Genomic DNA, 15,774 nt, shown 5'->3' on the forward strand with positions numbered 1-15,774 from the left:
GGATTGTGCTTTATTATGAAATAAATCACACAGAAAAGAGCGAGCATCACGAGGTTTTTGAAACGAGAGCGTTTGAGAGAAAGGTGACTTCGGGCTCCACTTGCGAGCTCCACGGACTGCGTACGACAGCAGAACTTGGCTGAGATATTCACGACAGCGTATGCTACCCGCGGACTATGTTATTTTACCAAGCCCGAGGGGTGGTTCAGGGCCCCTTTAATGCACAACCAACTTTCAGTTCTAAATGCCAATATTCTTCGTTTCATGCATAGCAGGTAATGCGGTGAAGGCTAGAGAGAGTTCTCTCCCTTTGCATGGCATCAACTCTTGCTTTTTTTCTTCTTTTCATTGAACTGTGTGATATAAAAAAGAGCCTTTGAAGTGATCTGCAGTCAAAATATTGCAGGGTGCCTTTCAATCTACTAAAGTGGCATGGTTGCCTGGTTAGTGGTTGGGGAGTGTGTTGGTCATTCAGTGGCAACATATGGAAGACTGCATTGACTGAAAGAAAATGCTGGCGTTTAATGACAAGAGTCCATTTGGCACGCAGCCCCATAAACGTGCACATTCTGCAGAAAAGCCCGCCACAAAGGCAGCAGTCGGGCGTACATGGTCACAGTGAGCTTATATAAAACAATCCGCAATAGTGACACACATTCCACACTGAAAGGCTACAGCACTTTTCCTGAGACTATGCAAAATGAGAAACTTGCATGCTGGCAACAAAAATATGCTATCGTGGATGAATAAAACAGATGGGAAACACCACTTCCAAGTAATAAAGTTTTATGTTGTACACATATTACCCTTCAACTGAATACCGGCTTACCGGAGGTTTGGAAAGCAGTAACACATATAGCTCCGTCTTATGACACGTTTGTCCAACAACTTGTTAGAAGTGTTTGTTACATAGATGTTATTAAAAAAAAAAAAAGTTTGAAAAGGCACATTCACGATGACATCACTGCCAACGCTTTACACCAGCAGCTAGCAGAATGTGGTTGATCATTTATAGCTCCGTGCCTTCTCTGGTAAACCTCTGTGCCACAAGAAGGTGTTACCAGTGCAGCTGCTCATGTCAGCTTCTTTGGTAACAATGTACTCTGTGAAAGGTAATATGTATACAGACAAGCTATAACTTTCTAATAAATGCAATAGTACAATTCTGTGCCGCTACTATTAAGTCGCCAAAGATGGTGCGAGTATCAGGCTAAGCATACAAGCTGAAATCTGCTTGCATCATGCTTAGTGAAAGCAAGAAAAAGAAATGGTGTTCTAGTTAGCTTTAACTTGTTCACATTTCATTCTTCCACGATAGTACACATAATTACATGTACACACTGATATGTGATGATACAGATCTAGTAGTACACAGCTTTCCCTTGCCATCTTAATATACGTTTTATATAATGCTTCAGGCAAGCAATGGCATTCTCAACCATAACGTCTCCGCCACAGGAGCAAACTAGTAATAATAATAAACAAGTGCTTCTCGTGGCAACATTCATCAAAGTGTTCATTTTGTTCGGTGAACTGCTGCACATAAAACTGCGACTATGAGTTAAATGCAAGATTGTGGGAGCGTGTGCTTAAGTTTTAAACAACGAAAGGTAAAATGAAGTTCAAGATAATTGCACGTTCTTGCATGCATTATTTGATGCTGCCTTAGGTTTGAGTACAACCGAAGGTACCCTGTAATTGGAAAAACATGTAGATCCCCCTCCCCCTTTTTTTTGCATATTCTTTAATGCATGCCAATGGCCACTGTAAACGATCATTTATTCTCTGGGCGATAAGGACGAATCTTAATTGTCCGAACTGTCCCGTTGCTCATTCTGAATACCAGAAGTGAGGTCATACTTGTCCATTCGATTTTCCACAGTTATCGAGACAACTTCGTGCTCGGCTCGGAACATCAGTCACTGAACTGCCATAGCGGGTCACCAAAAAAAAAAAAAAAAGCTATTAATCCCACTGAAGTGGTCTAACTGTTCTTTGTACGAGACAAGCCCTATTTGCCTACAACACATTCTGTGGCTTCTGTACTCTGTTCCATACACAGTAGGCTATGAAGGCTAGAGAGAGTTCCCCCTGTTTGCATCCATGACCAGAAAGTAGTGCTTTACATATTCAAGATATTAGGTGCATGCCATGTAATTTTAAGTGAAATTAAATCTCGAATTTTGCGTCACAAGATATGCCGTATTTATTACATGACGGGGGTCGGAGATCTGAAAGTATTTGCCACCAAACGAGCAGCGTAACATGTTTCTGCGACCAGCAGCTGCAGCAAATCACATGTGCTCATGACCAAAACATAGTATGTTGCCTACTAGAAGCGCAGATACGCACAAATAATATTGCACTTGAGGTAACTTGCGTCCACAAGTTGTAGTTGTAATATATGAAGCAGTTGTTCCATATTAAAGGCGTCACAGATCAAAAATGACTGCACTTTGAGAGACGCATTGCAATAATTTTATGACTGCACTACATGCATAGCTCTTGCTTCGAAGTTTTTTTTTTTTTCTCTTTTGCGCAGTTTACCTAAAGTGAGCAACCAGGTTTCTCACCTGCAAAACTTAATGGCCTTTAGACTCGTTCTATACAACTTGTTCCTAGCAGTGTGTCTTGTACCATTATCAATGAACACTGAAAAAGTCAACATTTTGATCCGAGCAGCTAAATGAGAATGCTCGGAGAAATGCCAAGAAAAATGGTTCAAAATGACTATATCTGAGGGCCAGTCAACATAAATGTCATTGCAGCAAAGGTTCGCGAGGGAACATAGGAGATGGTTTGGACATGTAATGAGAAGCAATGAGTGTTACATTGCCAATAAGGTAGCGATGACTGCAAGTCTGGCGATAAGGAAGCGAGGTTAACCTCGCATTGAGGAAGACATTGTTGAAGATCTCGACACACAGAAGTAGATGATGACCGTTAGGACCAAGTGGAAATTAAAAAACAGTGACTGTATGAAGAATTCGGTAACTGATGGAATAAGTGACTAATTACACAAACATTACCCTGTACCGACTACCTACCAATCCAGTGCTGTTCATTTTATGCAAAGAAGAAAACATCAGCAAAGCTAATACGGCGAGTTTAACACGATTCAATTCGGCTCTCTCATTACTATTCCAATTTGACAAAGAGCAACCACTATGTAAAGCTTAGATAGGGACTCTGAAAGCATTGCCACATAGACTTCCCTTCCAGCTCACAACTCTGCTCAAATGTTTGTACGAGTTTTTTTTTCTTCGTTGTATGCATCAAGTGGCAGCCTAAACACTCGACCATCCGCAATGATATGTCTGTCTCAGCTACTTCCACCTGACTGACCATGAACGTTTCTGGAACACAGGATCTGCAACAAAACAACTTCGTCACATCTAATGCTTAGGCTCTAGATTTGAAATGTGCAATGCATACTTTGCCATGCATTTATCACATTGCACCCTTAAATTCTAGGGCTGGCTTGCACAAACATAACATTTAACTTTTTTGTAACTTCAATGCTCCACAAACTAACTGGTTGGGCATACATTTGCATGTCTGTTCATGCATTGCAAGAAAAGGTCGACATAAGACTATGCTCAAATGTGCTCCTACTGGCAGGCTTGCTCCACCGAGTAATATCTACCCGAGTTAAAGGCACTGGCAATGACAGCAGGTGCAACAAACACATGTGGTACGACCTGGTATAAGCGTTGCCAAAGCAAGAACGGCACTGTTCTATCAATGATCAGCCCTGGCAGACACACTCAACCTCCACTCTTTCTCCAAATGACATTCATCTCTGTTTAATGAGATGCTGAAACAAAGTTTCTCAGTGTCTTCTGCTTCAGCAACTGTTTGGTCCAGCAATTGCAGCATGGAAAATCCACTGCTTCAGTGCCCAATGAGTAATTGATTTATTATATTGCCACTTGTCATGACCACTCTCAGCTTAAGACTCCCAGCAAGTGCGTGATCGGTAATGTCCAAAACATGGCCACCATGACATGCTTCTGGCTTCTGCAATTGCTTACGGTGCCTTTAGTGCACAAAAACATTGGTTTTGAGATGCGCTTCCATTATTACGAGGGAGTTGTCGCTGGTATGTGCGATTTGGACAACACATATAGCAGTTGCAGCAGGTGGTCAGATGTGCTCAAAAACCACGGATGCACCAGGAAGACCGGTATGGTGCACTCCAGCTCTTACATAAATTAAATATGAGTCATCAGCAATCCTTGCTCATTTACACGGAATTCCACTACTATGTCGTGCTTCATTTCAGGGCCCCTCTCAAATCACACTGAAGTTTACTTCACAAGGTAATACATTTTTCAGCCACTTGCACGAGCAACCCTCAAAATAAAAGTAAGATGCATTCTACAAAGTGTTCGCTACTGACTGATGATTGAGGCTGTTGAACAAATTGCAATATAAACATAAACTGAACACACACGCCATATTTTCCAGTGTATAAGCTACACTTTTACAGATTACGGAGTTTAGCATTCCAAAGGAGCACACAAGCTATGAGAAAGGGAGCAGCTAGGGCCCAATTAATTTTGACTGACTACAGTTCCTTAACATGTACCAAGTGCTAAGCACAGAAGTTTTTTTTTTTTTTTTTCCATTTTACTTCCATTATAACGCAGCCAGCCGCAGCCAGGAAACAAACACACAATCTCGTGATTAGCCACGGAATGTCATAGCTATTGAACCACTGCTGTGAGCACACCTTTTATATCGGACGCTGCGCTCTTGTAAACAGGTTTTTGAAAAAAACTGTTAGCACATAAGTTGCGCATTTATAATGGGTGGTCTTTATTTGGTCGGTGCAATGAAATGTGGGTATGCATGCTTGTGCTCTCATCGAGAAATGATAAAATTAAAGTCGTAGCATATTACAATGCATGGCTGTGTTAAATGTATGAGAGACACATACCAGCCTTTTGCCGAAGCCATCAAAGCAATGCAGGACGACATGTTGTTGGGCTAGTTGATGCTTGCTAAAGGACATAATGTATCGCCACAAAAAACAACACTTGCAGTTGTGCCATTACGTTACATTATGTCCTTCATCAAAGGTCTCTTTCCTTGATTCACCGGAGAAAAGGTCAGTTTCTTTAGATGGCAGCATCACATAATTTTTGCATTGAAATGTGGGTCCGCTTCACTGTACGTATTCAACTATGCATGCAGCAATAGATGGATTTAACTTCACTGAAAAGTCCCTGCGCAATTTCCGAGGCCACCTGGTGCGATGCCACAGGTGTAAAGTACAGTGGACTATACTATACACCATAGAGAGGATATCTTTTCTTGAGAAAAATCAGTGAAGTTGTCCTGATAGCAACGAGGAGGACAGGCACGAGAGGTTAAAATAGACAACTGTGCCTGGAGGGCTTCATGGTAACTGAAACTTAGGATTCATAGTCGTGGCTGGCATTGGACCGTAAAGTAGCCTTCAGCCTATTGAACCGCTATTTATTTAATAAATGTGGCATGCAAAGTTCTTTGCCATTATCATGATGTTGTCAAAGGCAATGCAGGCGGCCGTTATAGCCACTGGTGCTGCATCTTTCGCTGCCTATATAGATCGAGCTTAGAGTGAATCACCATGGGCTGATCCTGCATCGCTCTCACCTTGCTGATAAAAGAAAGGTTCGACCTGTTTTATTTATGAAGTCAATGGCGATTGCAATGCAAGCTTGTTGGTATTGCATCATAAGGTATTCTAGCAGTACTAGCAGGAACACGAACACAGCAGGCACAGATACTACACCCGCATTGTGGGCACAGTAGACTTCCGTTAATTCAACTCTGTTTAATTTAATTTTTGTGTTATTTCTATCACGGTCGATAGTCTCGGCCAGTGCCCATGCATTTCTGTGGGCCCAAACTTCCGTTATTTCGATCCTAAAATTTGCCTTCGCCAGACAATTTGAACTTTACCAGTCAGCACACTTGTATCTGGCCCCAATAGTGACTCCTTTAGCTTAGGGAACAGTGGATGCATTGAACATCTCCCATCCAAAATGGATACTTTAAACCTGCCCTAGGAGGATTTTTAAGCAACTACAGCTCACAATGTCTGATCATGGTATTTACCCGATTCTAAGGTGCGCTTTTTTTTTTCTTTCTAAAAAATTGGGCCGGAAATTGCCTGCACAGTAATGGTTAAATGGGAAGTCAAAACCACCTTCGTTGCGTTCATATGCTTACTGCATATCATGAATGTATTGCGGCAAAGCGGACTTTAGGAAAGAGGCCGCCAAAGTGCAACACACATTAGACGATCACGTAAATGTGCTTAAAAGACGTGAACCATAGGTGAACACGAGACACACCAATCATCTCGTCTTCACCTATCGTTCACGTCTTTTAAGCGCATTTACATAATCGTCATACTAAACCAACACGACAACTAGGTGTACTGACCGACATATTAGATCCTTGCCCATTTTTCTTGCTAAAAGAATGGGTGCGCATTGGATTTATACTTTGTTTAGGAGCTTTACTGTCATCTCTACGTTACTTTTCTACTTCTGACATATAGAAAGTAGGTGCCCAGTTGATTCAAGGCTTGTTAGAATAGCGCAAATACTGCTAAATTAATCGGTGGTGTGTATTGGAGTTTTTTCTGTACTTTTATTAATTTGACCTGCTGGATATTTCGATCAATTTTGTCGGTCCTGTCAGTGTTAAATTAACGGAAGTTGACTGTATTAGTATATGAATGGTGTGATAGGTGTGTATTTGTGCTTTCTTGTGTTCACATTTCCGTTAGTGCTACTAGAATATGTTACCTACTATGCTGCATCAGTGTATAAAAAGCACTGATTGAAATGTTTCTGGTAAAAAGGGAAAAGTGACTTGTACACTGGAAAATATGGTACAGCTGAACCATGACATAACAAATTATTGGGTACTATAACAAAGTAAATCAATTTTTTTTCTTGCCGATATGAGCAAGTAACAAACATAAGTTATAACGAATATTAGATGTGACGAACACATTTTCATGTTAAACACGATTTCGTTATAATGATATTCGACTGTGTAGAACCAGTACTCCACTGAACTATTTTGAGAAGCAGCGATGATAGTTGCGATATTTGCTTGTGATACACCCGTCACAACCACAGTCTTAAGTGCCCCTTAAGTAACAGTCGCGTCCTCTCAAGGAGGCCGCTCAGGTGGACAGTGTCCACCGTTGCGAGGGGGCAGTTTGGTGGCATGGCTGAGCCGTCAGACGTCCGTTTCTGCCGTCCAGGCACAGCTTGCCGCCGGGCTGCTGAAGCTTGTGATCCAGCCACAGCCACCTCTGCACAGCAAATAGCCGAGCAGGGACAGCGTCACTATGCTATGCAACACAAGTAGCTGGCCAGCTAGTTGGTTTGGAATTTTCTGACACAATAGTGTGAACAGAATACAGTCTAACCTTTACATAACGAGCATGGATGTAACAACTTACAAAATGAACATAAAATTCTTCTCGTTGATATCAGCATGCAACGAATATCGGATATAACGAAGTGCCATGTGTGCATTTGTAGCGTCAAGTCTTTGTTGAAGCTTTCTTCCTTTTGTGGATTGAAATTTATATTGTGAAAAAGCTCTATGAAGCATGGCATTCACCTGAGCTTTACATCATGGACTCTGCCATGCTGCGACTTTTTCCTACGCCTTGCCATTATGGCAAGGCGTAGGCTGAGAATCTTTTGCTGCAAACCTGAATATAAGATAAATGGCAGCAGCCATCATGCTACAACATAGATATCAGAGTTATTTTAGAAAGTCATTTTACTGCACATGGACTTATATAACACAGCATCTAAAATGGCTCAAGACTCGTGGTTTCAGGTAACTCAATTAATCAAAGAAGAGTTGTAGCAGGTATAGTACTTGCAACTGTGCTACTGTATCAAACATGATATACACCGCTCGTAGGACACAACTGTTGGCATGGCTGTGGCATTAGCATATTTTAAACCTGACTGCTGTGTGAATTCGATTAAGATATTTTAACGCGAATCATTCTTTGACTCACTCTTGGCACTTTGTGGCAGGTAGGTAGGTAGCAAGGCAGGCTCCTGTCTTGCCTCACTTTAATAAAAAGACAGTAATGTGTGACTGACGGTGCAATTGAACTTCTGCCATCGAGCACAGCAGCTTGGTGTTCTAACCATTAGGCCACGATCGCACGCATAGTTCTCTTGTTCCAAAGCCAGCCAGCTCTTTGAAACGCTCGGTGTGTGCAGCCAGGCCACTTCCTCATGTTGATTCCTTCCGACAGATTGCGCTCTTAGGTGCCAGGTCAGACTGCACTATCTCCAGGACTGGCCCACACAGCCGGTCCTGGAGTTATGCATGTACGATGGCATAACAGGTAGTCAACAATGAGGTCGCAATCCATGTTGCTCTCGCTTATGCTCATCCACTACCTATGTAGAAACCAACAATTGCCATGTCCTATGCTCACACCAAATGGCTGGCATAGAAATTATGCCGTTGCCATATGATCATCTTCAACATGGTTGCCGTCGTCACATATACGGTATACACTCGCGACCCACACTGCTACTCAATTTGTGCTAACACTTTGGCCCACCTGGTATCGTTTTGCAGAACCCCAAACAATGCTAGAGTACCTGCAAAATGCTTTGAATAACATCATTTCCTACACTGCATGGGATTTACACAATTTTTCTTCTTTCTGCTTTAACAGAGGCACAATGGGCACAAGTGCCTGGTGAAACTGCACTACTGAAGCACTGACCCTATGCCACCCAAATTTTCCATACAACTCCAATGGAATTGATAAAAGCCCACCTAAATTCTGCATCATTTTCCCAAGAGTAGTTGGGAGGCTCCTGGAATTATTTGACTGCAGCGGGAAGCGTCAGCAGGGCAACGGAGAGAAGCCAAAATCAAAGTCTTGAAAGGTCAATTGCAACAAAATCTTTGAACACATTGAAAGCCTAGTGTAAGCTGGAATAGGGAGGAGAGTAGCCTCCATGCAAAATTTTATGCTTGAAACGCAAGTGGATCCATCATCAAACGCTAGCAAAAATAGGTTATTTTGATAACACGAACAAGAAAAAAAAAAGTGCCATTATCACTTGCCGGAAATGTCACATACCATAAAAACTGGAATATAGGCTGGACCGGAATATAGGTCGACACCCCAAACTTTAATTCTAAAAAATGAAAAAGAAAAATGGTATAAACCAGTAAAAGATAGGTCGGACCAGAGTACAGATCGACCCCCCAAACTTTGATTCTCAAAAAATGAAAAAGAAAAACAGTATATAAGACGGGTGTCTACTTTTTGTCGCAGTTATTTCAAAAAAAGTTCGACCTATTCGACCTATATTCCAGTTTTTACAGTAACCCAGAAAGCCGAGATCCTGAGAACCAGTGTGGCTCTTTGGCATGACTTCCAACATTGGGTTGCACTTGCAGCAGGCTGAAAAACCTCAAGGGTCCGGGATATGTGCCACATCTCTGTTTACGACAAGGCACACATGTTGTCTGCTTAGATGCTATTCAAAGGCTCTTACTAAAAAGAATTGGACAACTGCCAAACCTACAGCTTTGCCAAGATTGCTTAAACAGCATGTACAGTGCTCAGCTATTCAAGAATGGCACTCGGATCGGTCTTGTCAGACGTTATCTCTTTTACAAAAAAAAAAAAAAAAAAGCATTGTGCCATGTTGCTTGTATTTCTTACGACAGTCATACAAGTACATTCTTTTCTAAGTTTAATGTTCTCCCATTTCATTACAATAATCAGTTTAATCTTGCTATCAAATATAAAGAAAACATGAAACGAGGCCAGACGGGATTTATTGATCTTTGTAATCTCAGCAAACCTCATCGCCTCAAATACGACATTCGGGAGCAAGAAACTTGGGCCGTGCCTATTTCACGAACTCGTCATGGAAAGGACAGACTACCGTGCCGAATATAGGTATTACTGAACAGTTTTGAAAAAGAAAACATAGAATATAAGACTGTTTCACGTCAAATCCTGAAGAAATATTTCATTAGCCGTGCGACTGCATGTGCATAATGTATGTTCTATTTGCGTTTGCTTTTCTTGCTTGAAACTTAAGTATGGAAGAATTTTTTGTCTTGTATGTGAAGGTGCTTTTATATATTCTTATGTGCCTGGAAAAATGTATTGTTTCACCATGTTACATAAGTCTGATTTCTGTTAGGAGAAGGCGTGTATTGTTGGTAAAAAAAAAATGTTGGTTATAGTGTATGTTCTCAAAAACGCACTTAACGTGCCCTTAGAAATGTTTTTCAAAATATATTTCATGTATTGATGTATTGTTGCATGAAAAGAGTTCACAAACTGTCTGCTGCCAAATACTGTAGAGGCAGGGGCCTTTGTCAAGCCACTTAAAATAACGGCTTTTTGCTCCTGTCCTAGCATTTGTACATTTAAAGATGAATGCTGAAATAAAGGAATGAAATGGCAGCCAGTGCTTGTTGCATCACTGGCGAGCGCTGGGGGGCCAAATGCAGTCGCCATGCATCACAAACACTCTCACCCTCATTGCTCGAGCTTGGTTTTTCCAGTGTCCACCGGTGGTGCAACAAGTGCCGGCAGTCATGTGCTACGAGTATCGCGTTAGAGTCGCTGAGCACTGTACATATATAACGAACTTAGCCAAAGTGAAATTTAATTAGTTTGCCTTTAAGAAAACTCTATGAAACTGTGTTTCAGCTCAACTGATCTCGACCTGTGAGGGGTGTCCTCCACAGGGTCGTAGCAGCAGCGACCCTCCCTGTTCCTCGTCGAGCGTGACGCAGAGGCCTCCGTGGGCAATGAGACGCGAAGCGAGGCTCCAGTGCTGGTTGCCACCCGCGCCGTGACACGCAAACAGGCCCACAGGCGAGCCCTCGCTTCCGCCAAGGGTGTCCAGGCACAGCGAACCCTGCCGCAGGGAAGCCAGTCGCTCTCCTCCAGCAGCTGGCACCCTGCAATCGATTAAACTTCTGTTTTACGGACAAAGAATACTGATTGAGACAGGGGTAATTGGAGATCACAGGGAGAGGCCTTCGTCCTGCAGTGGACATGAACATAGGCTGATGATGATGATGAATACTGACTGACCCGTGGGGTCTGACGTGCCAAAGCAACGCTGAGGCTGTGAGAAACGCCATAGTGAAGGGCCCCAGATTAATTCTGACCACTTGGGGATTTTTAAACGTGCACCTGAACCGAAGTGCACGAGAATCTTTGCATTTCACTCCCATCGAAATGCAGCCACTGCAGACAGCAGTTAAAACATGCGACCTTGTGCTCGACAGCATGATGCCATAGATGGCACCCTGTGTTCAAGTATGCCAGAAGGCTCCTTGAAGGGTGTTGATTGACTTGTTGAGTAGATTTAATATCTCAAATCAAGACAGGGCCTATGAGAGCTGCCGTAGCGGAGGGTTTGATGACATTTCACTAATTTATTGACCGATTAATCACATTTAAGAAATTCAAAATACAAGATTTAAAGTGTCAAAACTACAGTGAGTTATGAGAGAGGGTTGAAAGAGCAGTTGTGAGGATTGCCTGGGTTTCTTAAATGTGAACGTAAATCGAAGTACATGACTGTTTTTGCATCTTGTTTCTATTAGAATGCAACTGCCTTGGCTGGGAATCGAATCTATGACCCATGCCATATCCACTAAGCCACCATGCCAAGTGAACCCAAATGTAAAACGGACTAGAGGAGACAACATAGTCGAGGGCTTGATGGCATTTAACTCATTCAATGCATTTTTGGAGCATAATGTCTCGCAGCAACACCCAGGGGGCTACGAGAGACATTTTAGTGGGGCTTCCAAAATAAAGAAGGGGGCCGATAGATGGAGTAGCACACTGTGGTATAAACTTAAATAAACAGGGATAAATTGCCTCAGAAATGCTGGCCTACGTTTCGATAGGTGTTTGTCAAAGATAGGCCCACCTATCGAAATGTAGGCCAGCCTTTCTTGAGGCATTTTATCCCTGTTTATAACTTTTACATCATAGTGGGGCTTGTACTGGAAACATTACACTTACTAATTTTGGCCATTTGGGGTTCTCTAAGAGGGACAGGAAAGACTTTTCTAAATAATCATTTAATGGCCTCACTATCAAAGTATATTGTCCCACGAATCTCATGTTGCAAAAATATTTAGAATCCTTCAACTATAAGTGGTGTGATTGCACCAATACTCTGCTTTCTCTCTTTTTTCGATTCCACTAACACACTGGAAGCTGCATGGGAGAAGCCAAGGGGGCAAAGCCACGTGCAAAAGTTGAGTGTTCGGCGGTGAAAGGGCTCGTCGTGGCGGTCGCGTTAGACTACTCTATGCAGCACGCAGTTGTTATGTATAGACCGGCAGGACAAAGATCAAATTATTTTTCTTTTTGAAATCACAGACCTATACAGTGAAACCTCGTTGATACAATTCTGCATAATACATTTTTCGGGATAATATGTTTCTTCTTCTTTTCCCGATAATACGATTTGGTTGGATGATACGATTTTTGGATGATATGCTTTACTTTCCAGTTCCCGTGAAGATCGTATCAACGAGATTTCACTGAATATTTTTCATTTATTTAACTCAAAATGAGCAATTATGTATTACTTTGAATGCTCTCGCAATCATGGAGGCAGCCAATAGCATTGGTGGGTTCAGCTGCTTGCGATGACGCTGCATTACGACATTGCAGAAGCAAGAGCAAGGGATTTTCGCTTTGTGACACGAGATCTTAAATTCCCACCTGCATGCAGTGCAGTTATATTTGGCTCATATGTTCACCGCAGCCTCTATGACAGCTCGGCACCATTTTCTTATGTTTGAAAAGTGCTTCAGAGCCCCTTTAAGATGCTCCCGAAGCTTGCTACAAAAGCTTTTCTTTAAATTCCGCTGCCAGTGGTTGATAGGATTTTCTGGCCACTTCATACTGGGCATAAAGTGACACTAGACAGACAATTCTGCCAGGAATGAAGACATATACCAAGTGTGGCTGTTGAAACAGCGATAAAACTCGTAAGTAATGCCTGCAAACGTATTAAATTAACTTTATGGAAAATGGTAGCTCCATGTGAAGTTTGAGCGGACATCAACCAGTGGTTTAGTGGGAATAGTCATTTACATGTGGCGTTCCTGTTCATGCAACTAAGTGGAACTAACTATGCTTGTCTGCTATTTATACACCATACGTCTATTGCACTGCTTTTGGTGCAGTATTCAACCTTTGCTTCTTATAAATGTATGCACTACAGTAGACTTCCATTAATTTAACTTCGGTTAATTCTATTTTTCAGTTCATTTGATCCCGGCTGGCGCTCATGCATTTCTACGGGCCCAAACTTTTGTTATTTTGATTGTAAAATTGGCCTTTGCCAGATAATTCGAACTTTACCAGCTAGCACGCATGTACCTGACCCCTAGAGTGACCCCGATAGCGACCCCTTTAGCTTAAGGAAATGCACTAAACTCATCATCTCTCGCAGAAAATGCCAATTTTTGGCCCATCCTAGGAAGATTTTCAAGCAATAACCGTAGCTCACAATGTCTGATTATGGTATTTACCTGAACGTAACGTGCACCTTTTTTTCTTTTATTGATCATGAAAGTTGGGCCGTAGATTGCCTGCACGGCGCAATCGGACACAAAACCAAAACCGCCTTCTACCACTTCTACGCTGCTAACAACCGCGCTCGTGGCTCGCTCGCACCGTCGCTTATCTCCACACGGCTCTGACCTTTATGTGCCGTGCATTCGCCGCTCAGTTTCCGTTGAAGCGATAGACCGCACGTACCTTCGCCCGTTGCTGCGGCGTATGCGCTTGCTGCCAGCGTTTTGACAGTCGTTGTCTGCAGTTATTCAGTGTGATCTATTCATGTTTGTTTGTGCGCGCTCACACCACGCTTGTTCAATCAGTTAGTAATAGCCGGGCCACATTTTCCAACGCACGCTACACATGCAATGCTGCCCGGGTCGGCAGTGGAGCGCTACAGGTGTGTCCCTTCGCATGCGCTGCCCACGGGAAACGCTTCTCATCAACACCACCGTTTCACACGCACCTTCTCGTGATCATCGAGTCTCTCTTCATGTCGGTCTACTTACGCCGCAGCACACCTGCTTACTTAATCAGCTCATGTTTACTACAATTCATATTGCTACCAAAGCCGCTCACCTTACTTCGTATGACATTGCTGTGTTGCTATCGCATTCATTGCTTCGCCCTTAGGTCGAAACTGTGACATTTTTTTACATCCGGCATAGAAGGTAAAGCCATACTGAACATGGGAATACAATCATTATCCATTGTAAATACAGACTTGAAATGGCAGTATTTAGTATCCACCGGTTACTAAATACTGCCAAATGAATCAGCAGTGTGTTTTGGCGTACTTTCTGCATCTTATTTAATTCAACCCACCGGATAATTCAATCAATTTTTTCAGTCCCGTCAGAGTCAAATTAACGGAAGTCGACTGTATTAAGAACAATGGCTCTTCAGCAACCCCCAGCAGCAATAGTGCATATGTTGCCATATGAGTCGGGCATGTGACTACAGTTTTACCATGTGTGATAACATGTAACATCAAGCATGTCCACTGTGATATATGTCCAATGTATAGTATGCTATGTGCCAATAATAACTAAAAGATCCACAGGTAACAATCTCAACAAACACTACAGCCACAACACACACTTAAAAGGCTGAAAAAGAAAAAAAGCTAAAAATGTGTGCTACCCTTTGCTAGAAGAAGCCATTGCTAATAAATCAGAAAATTTGAAACTGCAAATGATAAGGCAGAATACTACAGTATATCGCTTCCTTCTTTCATTAAAACGTTGCCAGAAACATTCTGGAGGCTCATTAAGCCACGTTCATGTAATAACACATTTTCGCTAAATGGAAACTGCACACATTATGTCCCTACAGTTTGAACAGCTTTCAATAATCATTTCAAGTCTGTATTTACAACAATTTACAATAATTGTATTCTGATGTTCAATATGGCTCTGCCTTCTATGCTGGATGTAAAAATTTCTGAGCACGGTATTTTGATTGATACCGAAAATTGATGTCCAGAAGAAATCTGAACGGGATGATACCCGAAATGCCTTTTTTAAAAGATATGCAGAATGGTGTGCAAAGTACGTGTTTGTATTATTTAATAGGTCTCTGAATGATGGTGCACTGCTAGATGACTGGAGAACAGCCAGAATCAAACTACCTGCAGAAATCCGGTCACAAATCAAGTATGTTGAAAACTATTGACCTATTTCATCAACATCTACTTCGTGTAAAATCTTCGAGCATATTATTCATAAACATATAGTTGATTTTCTTGAACAACACAAAGTGCTAACAAATGCACAACATTGCTTTAGATGTGGTTATTGAACTAACACACAACTAATTGGAATTACGCATGATTTCGCAGCGGCAATAAACAAAAGAAAACAAACACATTATTTACATGAATTTTTGTAAGGCATTTCATAAAGTATCGCACACTAAACTGCTTCACAAATTAGGGTCTACAATTACAAATCACAAACTGCTAGCATGAATTAGAGCTTACCTTTCGAACTACTAATCAGTATGTTTCCTTAAATAGCACTTGCTCAAATTGCATTGGTGATGATTCTAGCATTCTCCAAGGGTCAGTGCTTGGTCCTCTATTATTTTTTATGTACATAAATTGCATAGTTACTGATATCAATGTTAATATTAAACTGTATGCAGAC

The 15,774-nt window shown here is 41.9% G+C and overlaps 1 protein-coding gene across 1 annotated transcript in view; it reads right to left on the minus strand.

The window, feature by feature from the left end:
- Positions 1 to 497: 497 nt before the first annotated feature.
- Positions 498 to 15,774, minus strand: part of LOC119463902 (polypeptide N-acetylgalactosaminyltransferase 2-like) — a 30,758-nt gene continuing 15,481 nt past the window's right edge. Inside the window, 2 exon segments of the mRNA XM_049656480.1 lie at positions 498 to 7,324; positions 10,755 to 10,992. Of these exon segments, the coding sequence (XP_049512437.1) occupies positions 7,193 to 7,324; positions 10,755 to 10,992 (370 nt within the window). The 3' untranslated portion in view covers positions 498 to 7,192.

Source organism: Dermacentor silvarum, chromosome 9, assembly GCF_013339745.2.
Source record: "Dermacentor silvarum isolate Dsil-2018 chromosome 9, BIME_Dsil_1.4, whole genome shotgun sequence".
NCBI classification, from domain to species: Eukaryota; Metazoa; Arthropoda; class Arachnida; order Ixodida; family Ixodidae; genus Dermacentor; species Dermacentor silvarum.